This window comes from Caloenas nicobarica, chromosome 4, assembly GCF_036013445.1.
Source record: "Caloenas nicobarica isolate bCalNic1 chromosome 4, bCalNic1.hap1, whole genome shotgun sequence".
Classification (NCBI taxonomy): domain Eukaryota; kingdom Metazoa; phylum Chordata; class Aves; order Columbiformes; family Columbidae; genus Caloenas; species Caloenas nicobarica.
In genome coordinates, this window is record NC_088248.1 from 2,118,663 (window position 1) to 2,135,975 (window position 17,313).

General features: G+C 37.4%; 1 protein-coding gene across 1 annotated transcript in view; it reads left to right on the forward strand.

The window, feature by feature from the left end:
- The window catches only part of CCSER1 (coiled-coil serine rich protein 1), a 441,008-nt gene that overhangs the window by 237,759 nt on the left and 185,936 nt on the right, over positions 1-17,313 (forward strand). The window contains exon 8 of the mRNA XM_065634301.1: positions 6,887-6,970. Within this exon, the coding sequence (XP_065490373.1) occupies positions 6,887-6,970 (84 nt within the window). The remainder of the gene's footprint in view (positions 1-6,886; positions 6,971-17,313) is intronic.

The following is a 17,313-nucleotide window of genomic DNA, read 5'->3' on the forward strand; positions in this document are numbered from 1 at the left end:
AAAACATCTGAACAACAGGCTGATTGTAAGAATTTTAAGCGTACACATGGATTCTGTTGTGTACCCTTATAAAAAGAAAATGGAAGGTATGTAAATGAGCCTCATAATATCTCAGGGAACTGTTCTAAAATGGTGTTAAGCTGTTATGCTACAATAATAAATAAAGCATACTTGGTAAACAGAATGAAACTCTTCAGAGTATTTCGACTATAGTGCAGAAGGAAACAAGAAGCGTCATCGCTTGCGTGCAGTATTTCCCAGTAGTAATCACTCCTAAAGTAACACCCACAAAATTCCCTTCGTCTGTTTCAATGATTGAACGTAGAACCAGGAATCTTATTGATAAATATTTTCAGTTTTGGTAGTATTGGTTCACCCTAACCGCTCTCGAATAACTGGAAATCTTTGGGGAATATTTCAGTTGTTCTTTTTGTTCAGCTTCCTATTCTGGAAGATTGTAACAGCAACCTAGGCTGTTGTAAGGCTTATTTTATTGGTGCTATGAGCCACAGTGCAATAGCAAGGTCTGCCTTTAAGATAACTGTGCAGAAGACATCCCAGGAATCTCTGGCTATCTTTATTTCTTTATGTTAACCCTCCGTTTGTGATACTTGTATAAACCATAATTACAACAGCACTGTGAAAATATCCGACAGCATAAGTCAGACTTGACAGTATCACTCTCAATTAATAACCCATGGGGCAGCTTGCCAAGGGGAACCTTGCAGAGCTTGTACAAAGGAGCTGTTTTCTTAAAAGAAGCAAATAACAACAGACAGTTGCTCTGTTGTGTAATCAGAAAGAAACTCGCTCTCTTGCACAAGAGTAACTGGCGATTTGTTTGAGAAAATTTGAGAAGAAAGAATGGCTTTGAGGTAGTGGGTGTTTGGAGTGGCTGAATAACGCAGCTCATGAAAATATAATGGTGGGTGTTAAAACAAATACCTAACTCTTGAAGTTAGAGAGCCTAAAAATACCACACAGTAGATTAAAGATACAACTAATCAGGAATGTAGGGCTTGCGAAGATTTACTGTTGCTTAGAGTGAGAGAGAGTGTAAAGAAAATAAGGTAGTCATGATAGTAATAAGTTATTGAGGTTACAGAGATTAGGCCTTAAACCATTTGTGTAATGATGAAGAGACCTTGAATGTGAGTATGTTCTAGGCCTTTAAATGTTAAAAGAGTGGATCCTAGAACATAATCCGTTCTTCAGTGGGACTTTTGTGACTGAACAAAACTCTTCAGCTAGTTTTCCATTTTTCTCCATCCAAATCTACTGTTACTTTACCTGAGGTCTTTTACCTGTTGTTATTTACAAAATAATTTCAGCTGTTGTTTTTCTGCAACTTTAAATTACCAAAAAAAAAAAAGTGGAAATGTGTTTGCTAATCTGGGGGTGACTGGGAAAAGAGGCCTACATATTTCTTAAGAAATTCCAGTTACCAATTAACATTTCATTAGAATGCTTGAGTCATAGTTAATTTGCATTAGGATTTATTATCTGAGCAAACCTGACCTATTAAACCTTCTAAATCTATTAGTGTCAGCTAACAGCATGATTATAGAAAGAGTACGCGGTATGCCATAGCAACACGGCTCTTCCACCAAATTTTTAACTTGAAATCACCATTATGCTGTTTGTCACTGAATTATTAGACGTGATATTTTATTTTAGCCACTCTCATGTCCATCTTTTTAATACCATCCTTGTCATTATAAGTGCCTTTAGCCCTACAGGCTAATGAAAGGTTCCCATCTCAAGTCTGATTACCACTCTAATGTTTTCCAGGCATGCTTGGTGATGAGCTTGGCATATAAAACGATTTCCTACAGTAATAAAACTAATTAAACTGGGCAGTCATCCCCACATCACTCTTTAATGAATTATAATGAGCTCATTAATCTGTCCGGTCTCACTCAACACATCTATCGGCCAGGCTGCTCGGAGGGTGTGTCAGGATAGAACTCTTGTCCGGGAAAAAATGAACACCAAGATGCATCTATTTTCCTCTTTCTTGACAAAAAACCCCCAGGAGTCAGCAAAGGTCTGCTGTAAGTGGAGCATGGTTTCTAATAATCAGAATGGGGAAGGGTAAATAGCTATGACCCTGCAATGGTGGCAAAGGAAGAGTAATGCAGGAACCTAACTAAGTGTGATATTGCACTGCAAGTGACAACATAATTAATGCCTCCGTGGCACACACAACTCACTTAAAATATGAGTTATGAATAATGTTTTAGTAACTGGATCTCTGGGAAACTGCCTAAAGAAAATAACAGCAAACTCATTTTTGGCTGAGTTTCTCGGCATTTTTCTTTGTTTGTTCAAAATCAGCAGAGGAGAGGTTGCAAGGTTAGGCTCCCCAGTTCCATAATGACAAATATTAAAGAATTAAATGGTAAGATTTATGAGTGGAAAGAGATGATTCATATGAATACCTATCTAGAAGAACTACCTCTTTTTCTTAGATTGTAGCCCTTCAACTTTTCTCATCTGTAAAAGATCAAGTCTAGTAATAGCTAATCACAGCGACCCGCTGGAGTTGACTCGTTCTTATTAGCACTTGGATGCTTTTAATTCAAATCCCACAGGCATAATTACAATACTATTACCAGGCAAATTAATCGTTACCTCCATTCATTTCATGTATTTTAATACTATCTAAAAGTTCTGCAAAACATATGCTCCCAGCGTATACAAAGACAGTAAAGCAAATACAGTGTTCCAAAGCAGAAGCAGCAGCCGTACTCAACAGGAAATTTCCATCGGTGCCTTCTCCGCTTTTTGCTTCATGGCCACTGTTGTTTCCCATGGTATCTTGGTATTATTAGAGTTTTTGTTTGCTTCTTTTTACAGAGGAAAATTTTATAGAGACTGTCTGCGCCTAAATAAATTTTTAGTTCATTTTAAGGAAAAGAATGATGTAGTTCAGGTTTCTTCTGCAAAACTTTTATACTTGAAATATGCCAATTTAAAATGTACAATATAGGGGGATCTGAGTATGTATATTATTTATCGCTTTCCTACCTGAATCATCCTGGTCAATCTGAAATTACTTTTTTTTTTTTTTTTTTTTCGATCCTAAAAAAATTCTTGCCTGGCTTTAAAAATAGTAACTGCAAAATGTAAAAATATATTTTCTTTTGGCTGTGCACAAGAGGCCGCTTGTCATGTTTTTGCTCGCAGCTGGGAAAGTTAACATCACTATTTTTAAGGCCCTTCTTCTGTCTAAAACTTCCTTGTGATTCCAAGAAGCAGGAGAAAGAATATTTTAAAGCATAAATGTTGAGTTCAACCTAAAATAATGGAAAGGGTGTCACGTTTTGAAGCCGATAGCAGACTACTGTGGTGGATTCAGGGGGGGTTTCAGCTGGAGGAGCCAGAGGGAACTTTGCTGTTGATCTCCTCCCAGAGAGCCAGGCTTGTCTCCTGACTTTGAGAAAAATGAGGGTTTGTGTAAGGCAGGTTCTCTGAATATGAAGAAATTAATTTACTGGCTTGGAGGTAGTGAAACTTTATGAAAATGTGCCAGTTAGCAGATATTTTCACTTTTTGGCCAAAGTGGTTTTCTCATGCTGCTTGGCAGAAAGAAACTGAGAAGTAGCAGTGAAAAACTGGCTGCATTTCTATTGTGAGTGAAGTTATGTCTGTACGAGGTTATAGATTTTTACAGATGCTTTCTGATATGAATCAGTATATGTATTATGTGCTTAAGGTTGGTTGCATGTAAGAGCGTGAAGGAATTTTGATTTTGCTGATTTGGTACTAGGGCCGAATATTAGATATGAACAGGCTATTTCTCCCTGATGTTCACGACAGTTAATAGGACAATACTAAATTGCTAAAGAATTAAAATTAAATTTACAATTTAATGTAAAAATACAATAAGCAAGGCCAAAATACTAAACCAAACAATCAGATCTCCCACCCTGGTTATAAAAGGTTTTCTTTGAATTAATAAGTAGCATTAGGTCTTCCAGAGAATTTGCAATGCTGAAAGATAATTGTTGTGTAAGGAAGCCCTCCTGGCAAATAAGGGTATTGTAAAAAACCAAAACCAAACAAAAGTAAGTAGATGATCTCTGTTTATTTATATAGAAGTATATATGCCAACAGCAATGGGGCAGCTGAGATTTAGGTAGAACATAGTATAAAATTGCATTAGATTTTATGAGGGTTAATCACCATTATTTATTACTACAAGATCAGATTCTGTCCTCCCCAAACTCCATTTGATTTCATGGTCAAAAAATTAAATACAGACCTGTTCCTTTAGTTCTGTCAGTTGAATGCTGTAATTGCACTAAAAGAAGATGTACATAACGGTGTCCATTTCTGATACCATTGTAGCTTCCAATGCTGATTCCAGTTTTAATTGATTTGTTTTGTTCTTACTGGAAAGATACCGTGTAGTGAGACTCTGCTGGTGGTGAGTCGAGGTGGCACATGTGAAAAATTGCAGCCAGCCAGTTTGCTTCTTTCTTGGTGTGATTGAAAGGGATTGATGGGACAGATATAAATTGATGCAATATGTAGAGTTGGAGTGAACACAGAAAGGGAAAATAAACCGCTGGAAAGTCATACCATGTTCATCTGTTATCATGGTGTAAATATATTGGGGGACCATCTCTCAAATAATAGTAATAATAACCAATAAATCTATTCATGATCTGGCAAAAAATCCATTTCTGTAAACACAGTCTGTAATATCCAGATGTCTACTCACGTGAATAATCTCAAATATGTAGATGCTTTTGCTTTTAATAAAAGTGCGTGTGTCAATGGGATACGTTATCGCAGGTGGGGTCTCCTTTCAGAGACAGATAGTGGTACTTCTCTACAAATTTCTAGTAAGATCCACAAAAAATGGTAAAAAGTGAAGCATAACAGGCATCCGTAACCCTGTACATAGTCTAGACTCGGACACTGCTGACATAAAAATCCTGTACAGGTTAAAATAACCTGTGTTTTCTTGGAATGTTCTAGATAGTTATTCAGAAACTTGTTAGTTTTGTTGTATGAATCTGCTGCATAACTTAAGGGAAGCTTCAGCTATTATGGCATTTATGTAGCTTTCTGAACCTGACATTCAGTTTTCAATTTCTTAGTTTGGTTTGTTCCAGGATGATATTTTAAAAGAAACTACATCCTAAGTAATGGCTGATTTTTGTATTACCCTAAGTTGGTAAACAATCTGCTTAGCATTGGAAACTCAGCACATTTATCAAATGAGTTTTATAACATTCTAATTTTATGGTACTATTTTGGCAGCGTATTCTGTTTAGTAGCAAAGGAAAATTGCAGCAAATCTATCTTCTGTAATACTTGGTTAGTTCTGTTTATAGCGCTTTGATTACCGTAAGCACAATGTGCTTATTTGTTCTGAAGTATGAAGAGGTATAAAGTAAGTTTTCCAAATGGAAATGATGGTGCTTTTTGGTACTTATGCATAACCTGCTGCAGCTATCTTCACGCATGCAGTGCAATTTGTCATCTTTTGACCTGATCTGATGAGAAATACATTTGCTATTGTGTTGAGCATTTTCCCAGATAGATAGAATTAAACTAAAATAGGAAAATACTAGCGCTGAGACACAGCAATTGTGATCATAGACTACATCTGAAATAAGGGTGCTAATTTGAAGTATGAAGATAAGTTGAAGAATATTCTGGTCATAAACATGTACAATAATAACAGCAGATCCATAGTGAGTATGCAGCTAAATTCTGGAGTATTTTTACAATATCAGAGAATATAAATGAGGAAAATACAATGGACATTTTGCACACAGCTGCTTTTGCATTTTTATGAAGTACACCTGGAATTTAAACTGTGACACTGTTTGATTACCTCCATTTAATACAAGTGTTAACCAGATTTTCACTGATACGCTGCAAGATGGGAAAAATTGCCTTAGCCCTAGATATTTTTCTCCAAACTGTAATAAGAGTTCTGGTCTATATTGTGTGAGAAAACCACTGCATGGAGTATAGAAGTTAAATGCCTGGAGAACTGTGCTGTGCAAGGGGGGCCAGTCCCTTGTGTGGTTGGGGAAAGTAAATTTCCCAAACTTTGTAAGAATACCTCTGTACGAGAAGGATGGAAAGATACAGTTCTTCATTTATACTTGTATGACCAGGTAGTTGGCTGGTTAGTTTGGTGGGTTTTTATTCCTCAACGGTTCAGTCATTTTGTCTGAGTTTCTGCTCTTGGATGTTAATCAGAACAACACAAAAATATGCGACTGACTCATGAAAATGCCCCACGGACCTGGGTTTGACTACAGTCTTAGCTATTAGGTTGATTTTTGTGTACGTCAAATTGAGTTACAGTCAAAGGTTGTGTTGCTAAATGGTAAGTATAATATTTTCTTTTTTCCACCCAGTTAATACTCTAATTTCTGCTGTTTTGGCTGACAGATGTATGCATGGGAAGGGTCCTTTAGCTTTCCTGTCAATGTCCGTTGTACTTTCTTTTTCATCCTCTCCAGGATCAAGAGCTTCACAATAATGCTTTTAAACTGATATTTCTCTAATGTTGCTCTGTGTGTGAGTAAAAGTATAACATTTCATAGCCGTTCCTTAACTGAAAAAGAATGACCTTGTAGGATCTTCAGTAAAAAGGCTTAAAAGATTCAGGAAACAATGAAATGGACTTCTGTGCAGGGAGCTATTCACATTTCTGTGTAATGTCTCTGGATGCGTTAATTTGTTTATGCAACAGCTTAGAATATGTTTTTGAAAATACCACACATGACAAAGGAGAATTGAGTTTCCATTACTTGAATGTAATTATCTCACACTATGCAAAACAGCCTGTTCTTGTCAAGAGCGAAGTAAAAGTGTTAAGCCTATTATAAGATCTCTTTTGTTGTTTTTGTAGGATGGAATGAAAGATGAATGCTCAGTGCTGAAGCTGCAGCTGAAGGAGAGAGACGAACTCATAGCCCAACTTCACGAGGAGCTGGTAAGGAGGAGAAGCACTTGTGGTTGTGGTTTTGTTTGTTGTTTTGTTTTGTTTGCCATTCATTTACCTGATATTGTCACTGGGGACCAGAAAGTAAAGAAAGAACGTTTCACACCCGCTGCGGAATAGCCAGCCTAAGGCTATGTTAATCATTCGTATAAACACTGATCACACTGGCTGTACATTTCTAGGTACTTGTCAGCCTCCAAAGTGTTTACTATCCAGATGCACAGCTAGTAGGGGTTCATTTTAGAAGATTGTGTGAACAGTTTTCTTGCTGTATCAAAGAGGCCGAGAAGTAGCACAGCACCGTGTGCATATGCCAGCAGTCCTGAAGGGCCACGCACGTGTCCTGTTGAATTGTGAATACTTTTCCCGTCAGCTGCTTTTCACGTCTATAATATTGTTCAGCAGAAAATGAAATATTTTTTTCTCCTTAATAGATGTCTCTTATTTAAATAAAATAGTAGATATTCTTACATTTGGTGAACCTTTCCCTAGCATGTGAGCTGCAAATGCTTGAGTACAATTAACTGGTTTAAGAGAGACAGAATCCCCTTAAGTGACTGAATGAGGTAAAATGTGTAATATAGCGCTTAAAAAAACCTAGACACATGCAAATGCATTTTATTGTCCTATTAAGGCTGTACTACCAATTTTACAATTCCATTTTTGATGGAACATGACTAAAACATGTACATCTTCAGTATTTTTAATTAAACGAAAGATTTATTTCAGCAACGTGTTCAGCACATCCATTACTTCTGTGGAAGCTGTAGGTGTGCAGATTTTGTATAAGCACCCTTTGGGAGGTGGGTTTGGTTCCCTAATTAGATCTTAATTATGTGATCTAGCTCAGGGGCTTTTTGTGCCTTTCTGTCTCATGGCTGGCTCAGAACTTGGGCAAAAGGAATTCAGCTCCATCCATTACTGCGTCTTTTCTATACTGACCAAAACCACCAGGACACTTTTACACCAGCACAAATAACTAAGTTTCAGGTTGCATGGGAGAAATGAAACACTGCTCAAGGATGAAAGATTCCTTTGCAACATTAACATCTGCAAAACAAATACAGGTCATCAATATTCTTTGTTTCATATTTGGCTACATTAAGAAATGATGTATTGTGTAATTACTGTCTAAAATTAAATGACAAAACGGGACACAGGGAACATCAAGCTTCTGCACAGTCCTGGAGCATTAATTTTATATCAGTCTAGGTCAGAACATATGCTATTTAACTGGTGGACAATTTTGTCAGTGTAAAATTATCCTGTATTGATACAGTGAGCTGTAGCTCATTTGCTGTTAACTGTTGTCAAAGTTCATCTGTATATATGTCAGTTGCAGAAAAAAAATCCCACAGGGAATTTAGTTCTTGTACCCTATAATAGACTGAAAAGTACATTTTCCTGGGGTCATAAAATAAGGATTTCTATATGAGTGAAAGTAAGTATAATGGATTTAATCTGTGATTAACTTCAGTTTTGATACTCTAGGACTTGTGAAAGAGAGTACACGTGGGAGTCTTGAGAGCACATTTAGTCATTTGAAATTAAATTTTGAAAAACTCGGTACATCTCACTTGTATTGAACTAAATGAAGCCAGATTGGGAGGTGAATATTAGAGAAGCTGGACTTAAGGTTACAAACCCTACGGGAGGAAAAAAAAAAAGCCCTAGTAGGTGCCCACAGGATTGGAAAAAAGGATTTTTGTGCATGAGATGTGTAAGTGTAGAGTCGGTATGCCAGCTTTGGCCATCTGCGTATGTTTTAATCTTTGCTGTACATTCTCCTGCAATGCTATTTATCTGTAGAACTTGGGATTTAGTCTGTTTAAAAGTGTGGTGTTCTAAGAGCTGTTCTAGAGCAGCTGGAATTAAAGTGCCAGCCCAGTAAAAGAGCACACTAAAAATACACCTAGAACTTGTGCCACAACTGAACATTTGGACAATCTAATGGAAACCAAGGGACTCCGTCACTTTGTCAGCGTCCACGGGATAACTAAACTAAAGTCTACTGCATGGAGTGGAATATTCACGGAAAGTCAGCTGCCTTTTAGGACTGTTAAGAAGGAAGTAAATTTGAAACGATTGCTAGAAAATGCTGATAAAAAATATTTCCTTCACTTACATAAAATCAGCCAAAAATTGATGCAAAAAAAGCTTTAATATTCTGTAAATCCTACAGTTATTTATGTGGGTTTTTTAAGACTGTAAATATTAGGAGAGCAAACGTTTGCAAAAGTAGAAGAGTAATGTTTGGCTAATAAAACTGTGTGCCTTTTAACTAAACTAGAATATATTGCGGACACAGCCCTGGATGGGTAACTGCCATTTTTATTCTTGTGTGTTGGGGCGAGCCACGTTCAGAACACTGTCATTCCGAATATGGAAATGTAACAACTGGAAATACAACCTGCCTGTCTTAAAATCTTGGCGTCACGATGTTAATTCGTAAAAAACAATTTGAGCGGGAGTCAGTTTTGTATTTGCTGAGAGGTATATAAAAATGTGTACTCTCCTTGTGGTTTTCTTTTCAGTTGGGTGCCTCCCTGTAGATAGAAAATGCTTGATCAATTAGTTTTTCTGCAGAACTCTGCAACTAACCTAAGGTGAACTGCAGGTAAATTTGGGCTCTTCAGGATCTTTGGTTTCTCTCTTTTCTTTAGTTTTTCTAGAAGTTTTTAGTTATCTTCCCTTCTCCTCCTGATCTGTTTAATTTTCAAATGCTGTTTAAAAAGTATTTCTACCACATCTGAGTGCATTGTGAAAGAGACCTTTAACAGAGCTGAGGGTGGAAAACTCTCCTCATAGTTATCTCGAAAGGAGATAAGGGTAAATCTTTGAGGAATGAAAATAGAGGGTAAGATGTTCAGCGACAAGACCCAGGTACTAAACACAAAATACAAGAAGCCCTTGCCTAGCTCTGAGCAAACAAAGAACTTAGAAAAGTAGTCCCTTGCTAATTTTTTTGTTTGTTTTCTTTTTCGTTATAATTTTTTGTTTACTCCCTTGAGCACCTGAAGTGTATTTGTCTTTTTTGGAGGAATAAATATATGTAGACAGAGAAGTGGAATACATTCCTCTATTCTCGCTTTGTTTCCTGAAAAATACTCATTTCAGGCAGTGGAGAAGAGTTTGGCTTCCAGTATGTCTGATGCCCAAACTGCTCCAACGTTCTTTGGAAATGGTGAACCTGAGCAGGAACTTAAAACTGGGGTTTAAAGCATTGCTTTGTCCACATGCTGTACTTTTTTTGTGAAAATATCCTCTTATCCAGAAGATCAAATAAACCAAGTCAGTCTATTCTGTGGGCTTGGGTAAAAGGAGTTACTCACAAGCCGTTGTTTTTCTTTTGCTCTACCTGAAGCTGCCTGCTTGTGAACACTTTCCAAATCCATCTCTTTCCGCTGCAGTTTGAGCACTTGGAATGACTTCAAGCAGAAAATGTTTTTGTGGTATAGTGACAAAAATAACTGAGTGCTGCTTACAGTAACATTTATTCTGCTGCTGTCATTGGCACAGTGGCGTTAACACTGAAAAATGAGCATTAACAAGATTATCCTTTCAGCCTTGATGTCCCTGTGTAACTTGAGTCATGTGTTGTCCCATTGAAATAAAAAATGTGGTGACGCAGTTTGGGTGCATTCTGAGTGGAACTGGAGGCAAAATGAGGACGGGAAATTAATCCCCATCACAGCCCAGCTCTTGGAGATATTTTTCTGCTGTGGAGGTGGCTCTTTATCAGATGTTAGACTTTGTACATTTATGGGATATCTAGGTACAGTGCTAGTTTAGTGAGCTTTACCTCAAGCTGTAGAAATTAATGGTGTAGGACTAGACGCTCTGGAACTGGCTCAACAAAACATAACTGCCTTTTTTTGTTGTTGTTTTATCTCTGCAAATTGTAATCAAGCTCTGCTTCCATGTCCAAATCCTAAGTTAAGTGATTTGTGCAATTTTGGGGCGTTTTTCGTGTTGGTGGTTTTTGTTTGGTTTGTGGCTTTTTGGGTGTGGTGGTGTTTGTGGGGGTTTTGGTTTGGGTTTTTTCTTGGTTTTTTTTCCCCTGAATATAGTGTATTCCGGGGGGGCAGAATGACGGCAAGCTTAGCTCTTTCGTGCAGGTTCATTTCAGTAATGGGCAATTAGCCAATTGCTACAGTTTTACTATATTGTCAAGGTGAGCGCTTGTTATCCAGCTTTGAAGTGTAACAGAAAGCCTGAGATGCACTTGAATCCTCCTGATAAACTGTTTGTGAAAGACACTCAGGTTAAGTGTAAGAATCACCTTGAAACAGTTATGCCAGTATAGATGCCTTGAGTTGTAGAGTTGTAGAATCACAAGTTATTTTGACAGGCTAAGAGTGAGATATGGAAAAATAAATCAGTGAACTTGTGGTGAATCCTGTTTTGTGGATTTTTAGGAAAAAATAAATTTTTATTAATCCACTATTTTCAAAATTTTAAAAAAGTCACCCTTGAAATTTTAAAGAAATGAGGTAATACCCGCTTGAAAATACTATTATTACTTATATTAGAACTTATTAAAATTTCTACATTAATATTTACACTGGTTACCTGCTTGCTCTACATTCTACTGGTTTGCAGTGTTATTTTAGGTTGGCTATTTTATGAGGGGATATTACAGACCCCTGAATGATTTACATAAGAGCAGGCGGTTGTAAGTGCTTTCAAATCCTTTCTTCCTCATGCTTAGGAAACATTAGAGGCAGAAAAGAAATAAATCAGGTGTGCTTAAACATTATTGAAGTGTCAGGCTTCTTTATCCCTGTTTTTGCAGGAGAATTAATTGCACATATTCTAGAAAAGTCTCGTCTGATGTGTGATGACTCTCTGAATCATTTCCAGGAGACAGACATGGAGCGTGAAAGTGGCAATATCCCGAGACACACAGTGGGGATTAGGCTGTGATTCTGGGTCTGTGCAAGTCCCTTGAGTAGTTTGCTGTGATTTATGTGAAAAAGTAGGTCTCGATGCCACCGTTCCATTTTTTACTTTATTTTTTTTAACCGATTTGAACTAGTCAATTTTATATCTAATGAAGGGATAAAGATACCCGACTACAGATAAATTTTAGGACAACTGGAAATGGCAGCATCTTGGAGGTGTGGTGGGCAGGAAGACTGAAGTCTTTGTGTGTTGTAGTTCATCATCTTTGTAGCTGTTACGTACTTTTGACTGACACGCACTTCTAGAGGTTCAAATTCCTCCTTGAATGAATGAATGATTGTATTTCCTATGTAGCAGCATATAATGTGGTGCTTGTTTTATACCGTGGCTGTGTTGAGGTCAAACTGGAGCGCTGACTTTGTCCTTGGAGCTCTATGGGGCAAAGCTGGGGCGAGGCTGACTGGACCTGAGACTTAGAAAGGGAGGTTTTGTGGTGCAAACCAGGATTTGTATCAACGCTTGCAGGTAATTGAGGTAAAGGAAAAATCTATGTTTTAAGTGCTAGGAATAAACAATATGAAGAAGGCAGCAAAGAGCCAGTGTGATTTTTGGTATGATTTTGATTGCTCAAAAGGAGGCAGATGGCTGAAGTGCTGTAACGCATTCATGTGGAATGGTAGTAAAATGTAGGATATCGCTGATAAACAGCGTGTTCCAAGATTATATACACAAGCCTGACTAGTGTCCTAGTAGAAAGCTAGCTTGCGAGTTTCTACTTTCATTGGTAAATTCTTTCCAAAAAAAATATTACCCGACTAATCTCCTGGCATATTTTGGCTTTTTTGATAGTTTAACTGGATGAGCTTTTTGTACTGCTTTGTATCTTTTAGAAGATGATAAAAAGGTAATATATGGTCATTGTCAGAAAATCAAATAAAAACCAATGGTCTTACTGACTTTTAACCATATATTCAATTTCAATTACAAGGAGAAGATAATAGCTACTGGTTAATAGTAAATTAACTTAATCTTTCACATTATACATTTATTTGACCTGTCTGGCCTATTCAAGTCTGACTACTTTTTCATTAGGTTGCTCTGTATGGCTAGTAAAATAAAACCAATAAACTGTTTCTTATTATTCTTCGTTGAGTTCAGAAAATAGAGTGACAATATATCTTTTCAGGTTTGGTTGGTCGTTTGTTTTTTTTTTCCCAGAGATATTGTTTATGAATTATTCAGTATATTTGAAATGTACTTAACATATTTTGGAGTTTTCCAGTAATAATACAAGACATTTATCTTACATTTCCCAATTTGACTTACAGATGATATTGTTTTTCTCAAAGGGAGCTCTCATGATTTACCAGAAGAGTAATAGAGTTTGCAGGCTGTAGTATTTATCGGAATTCACAGATTAGCAACACAGGACTTTGTAAATCCAGACTTTCTCACAGCGTGATATTTGAGTTCCAGCTTACAAATGAAGGTTTTACCGAGCAGTGCTAGTTGGGCGACAGGATATGCTGTATTATTACGGTTTTGGAAAGAACAAGGGAGCTATTGTACGAGCAGTATGGTGATGAGAAGGAAGAAAAATAAACTATTTTCATGTATATTTGCTTCAGTGTGGTTGGTGTGCTTTTGAAAGATCTCAAGTTAATAGGCTGGAAAAATAAAAAGTGATGCAATTAAAGGATGATCCAAAGCAGTAGGAGAGCTCAATTTATTTTTCAGCTGAACTGCGTATTTATCATGTTTCTTTCAAGAGCGGGGTGATAGATTATGAAGGGCAGGGTGATACAGAGAGGCCTGAGGATTTTGAAATCGTCACTAGATCCACCTTTTACAACCACTGCAAACACAGGTGTGCTTAGACTATGGAACTTGCTGTGCAAATGATCCTTCTTCACTTAGTGTGAGGAAGATTAGATCAGTTTCTGGAATTCTGTGGAAATTATTTTGTTGTATCTTTTTAAAGATATCTTTATAAGGTATCTTTTTCAAGATACCTTTATCCAGCCAGGCACTGGAACAGGCTGCCCAGGGCAGTGGTGGAGTCACCGTTCCTGGAGGGGTTTAAAGGCGTTTAGACGAGGCTCTCAGGGACATGGGTTAGTGCCAGAGTTGGGTTCTGGTTGGACTTGAGGATCCTGAGAGCCTCTTCCAACTGAAATGATTCTATGATCAGCTCCTTTTTCTCGACCATCGAGTACCTTAAGGTATCTTCTCTAGTACTATCTGATGTTTTTGGCAAATTGGAGTTAGTAACTCATGTTTGCTTCTCTTGATTTTTAAACCTTAAATTCATGGACCATTCTGCTTAGCCAGCAAAATTTAAGTATCCAAACAGAGAGCTTTTTTCAAAGATATCACTATTACCAAAATCTGGTTTTCTGCAGAATTGCGTAAGCGGATTGAGAGGGAGACAGTGAGTGCTAGTTCTTAACCAGAGAGGCGATAATTAACTGGGAAGTGAAAGATGTCCATAAGCTGTAGGGAGCTGGGAAGCTGCAGGCACATCCAGTTATGTTTGTCTGTGTAGAAAGGAAGAACCCTTAAAGAGTGGCATACCTGAGGTTCTGTCTTTAATAATTGCTAGAATCAATAAGGAAACATGTCTGAAGAACAGGAGGCCCATTTCAGCTTTGGTTTTCCTTATTTATTAATTGTGTTAATTTATTTTCATTCTTCATGAGTTTAGCCTTCTCTTCTCCAGACTAAACAAACCCAGTTCCCTTAGCTCTCCTTGGATGTCTTTTGCCCCACCGTGTTACTGGCCTGCACTCTCTACAGTTTGCACCCACCTCTTGTACTGGGACCCCCAAAGCCACGTGTGTTACTTTCAGATCCAGCCTCCACAACGCTGAGGGCAAAAACCAGTTCCAGGCATTTGCTGGACCCGTCCTTGGCAAGGCAGCCCAGAATACTGTGAAACTCTCGGTCTTGGGCTCTGAGCGTAAATCATAGTATTATTATTCCATATCGTAATTAAGTTCCATCGTGATGAAATTATTTTTTACATTATTACATTTTAAGTAGAGTTAGGCTAATTGAAAACATGATCTTTCTCTCATGTGGGTGTTATCCAAAAATCTAGCTAGTTATCAGACTCCTAGCATGTCTTCTAATGATACCAGATGTCAAACTATTATTTAGACACCTATTATTTAAGAAATTATAAAATATGGATTCAGGCCAGATTAGGGAATTGAGACCATGTGGGGATATATTGCTGAACAATATTTTCCCATTAGTGGATAAAATGCAGATTTGCCTGAAATCCAGGTTAATGTTTAACATCTCTTGGAAATGATCATCACAAACAACATTTTTTTTACTGGATGCCGTAGTGTTTGTTTCTCTAGAAACAGATTCATGTACTTAAAAATAAGTGAAACATACACAGAAAAAGTAAGACTCGAGACAGGGCTGTTTTCCCTCTACCTGCTGCTTTGCCTGTGGGAAGGGTTACAAGTACAACATATTATGAGTGTTAGATATACTGTATAGTAAATGGAATAAAGCTCTCCTGTTAGCTGTCAGAGTCTGTTTGGAAATATAAATGAGGCCTAATAGTACAGGGCTTATTCTTTCACACAAATAAGTTCAATATTAAAATTTGCTTTAAAAAACACCTTATGAAGTGATCAGTGGCACATCAGAGAAAATTTGAGTAAACAAATTAAATAATGAGAAAGGAGTTCTGCTTCAAGGAAGAATATATCAGTTGTATTGATTTGGTATTTGTGCAGATTTTAATTCCAATTGTATTTTTAGCTCTACTTAGCCACCCAGAGGCCTTTGGGAAGGGCTAAGTATAGATTAAAAAATCAACCTCTTTATCACAGGCACCAGATATTGTGTCTTAATTTTATTCTTTTATATCTTTTCCTATACTGCTTTATTGACATGATTGAGTCCCGGACTGAGAATTATTACCTGACATGAAAGAGTCAAGTCCAGCCTTTTTGTTCATTTAATCTTCCATCACGTTGCTTAGGCTGTACTGAGGGTGGATATTAGTGACCAATTAGGATCTGGCGGTGTGGGTGCCTGCCCGGTACGAGCAGGGTTCAGCTGCTTTTCTGTAGGTTAGTGATCATCTAATAGTCATGGCTTTGTGGCTCACTGTGGGCTTGAGCTGCCTTTGATTTGATGACTTATGGGTGAAATACTCTGGTGTTCCTACTTTCTAGTATTTTTCCCCTTAAATTGTGAAAAACTTACCCACGGAGAAGCTTTTACGTTGTGGTGTGTGGTTTTTTAGTTTGGTTTGGTTTTTGTGGGTTTCTTTTGTGCGTGTGGTTTTTTTCTCTGTTTTTAAGTGTAAAAAGGCTGGTGAGCATCTATTTGATTTTTCTTGAGCAAGGACTCCTCTCACATTCTTTTTACACAGCTTTGACCAACACAATTTGTAAAATGTGTAGGCTGATGTTGGCATCACTTTTGTTTTTACCATTATATTCAGTGTGAATAGATAGGCATGCATGTACTGCTCAAGAATACTTTTTTGATGGTTATGTCTTGCTGTTATAATTTTTGTGATCCATATCATCCATTTTTACAGAATGCTTTGTAGTTTCATCATGTTTGATTTGGCGTAATTAACAGAAAGGACATCTCATGCTGATGGAGCTGATCAACATGATGAAGTTAATTCACCTGTCCCTGGAGAGCTGCTGCCTCCTGCCCAGGTAAATCCTGCTACCCAGGGACAGGATTCTGTGCGAGGGAAATTTTAAGATGCTTTTCAGGCTTTTACATACGCTTACACTAATGTGCACTTCAAGTGTCAACATAAAATGTTAATAAAAGTTTGCTCATTTAGTTTGCTGAACACCTCTCCATAACTGTATGGTACCATATGTCTAACTTATGGAACAGCTTCTTTAAAGAAGTCTTAAGGGCCTCACTTTACAGGTTGAGTGTTTAGCTCTCTGAATGTCTCCACATTTCTTCATCAGCTTTCTTGGTAATGACCTCAGGCTGCAAAATTACATATGTTTATTGGTGAAGAATGTTAAAGACATGTCAAACCTGATTACTTAGCATTTTGTGATGATTTTCGCTCTTTTTTCCGTAGAGGTCTAGTAATCATTAGCATCCCTCTTTGTGTTTTGTAGTGCTATAGTCCTTGTATACCCTGATGTGAGTAAATAAAACATAAATAATATTCCGTAGCTCTGTAGTGTTGCTAGTCTCCCACTAGACACTTGTTAAAGTGGTTCCTGAATTTTACTATAAATAGTGCTGTACTTCTCAGGAGGCATGGGAGTAGAATTTTAGACTTACGGCTAATTAATGCAGTCGAGAATCATCGTGTACAAGGAGACGTCTTTCACAGCTCATCTGTTTTTATGCTAAAATAAGTGAAAATAACTATCTTTCTTTTTTTCTGTGAAATGCTGGCTGCTTTGGTTTTTTGG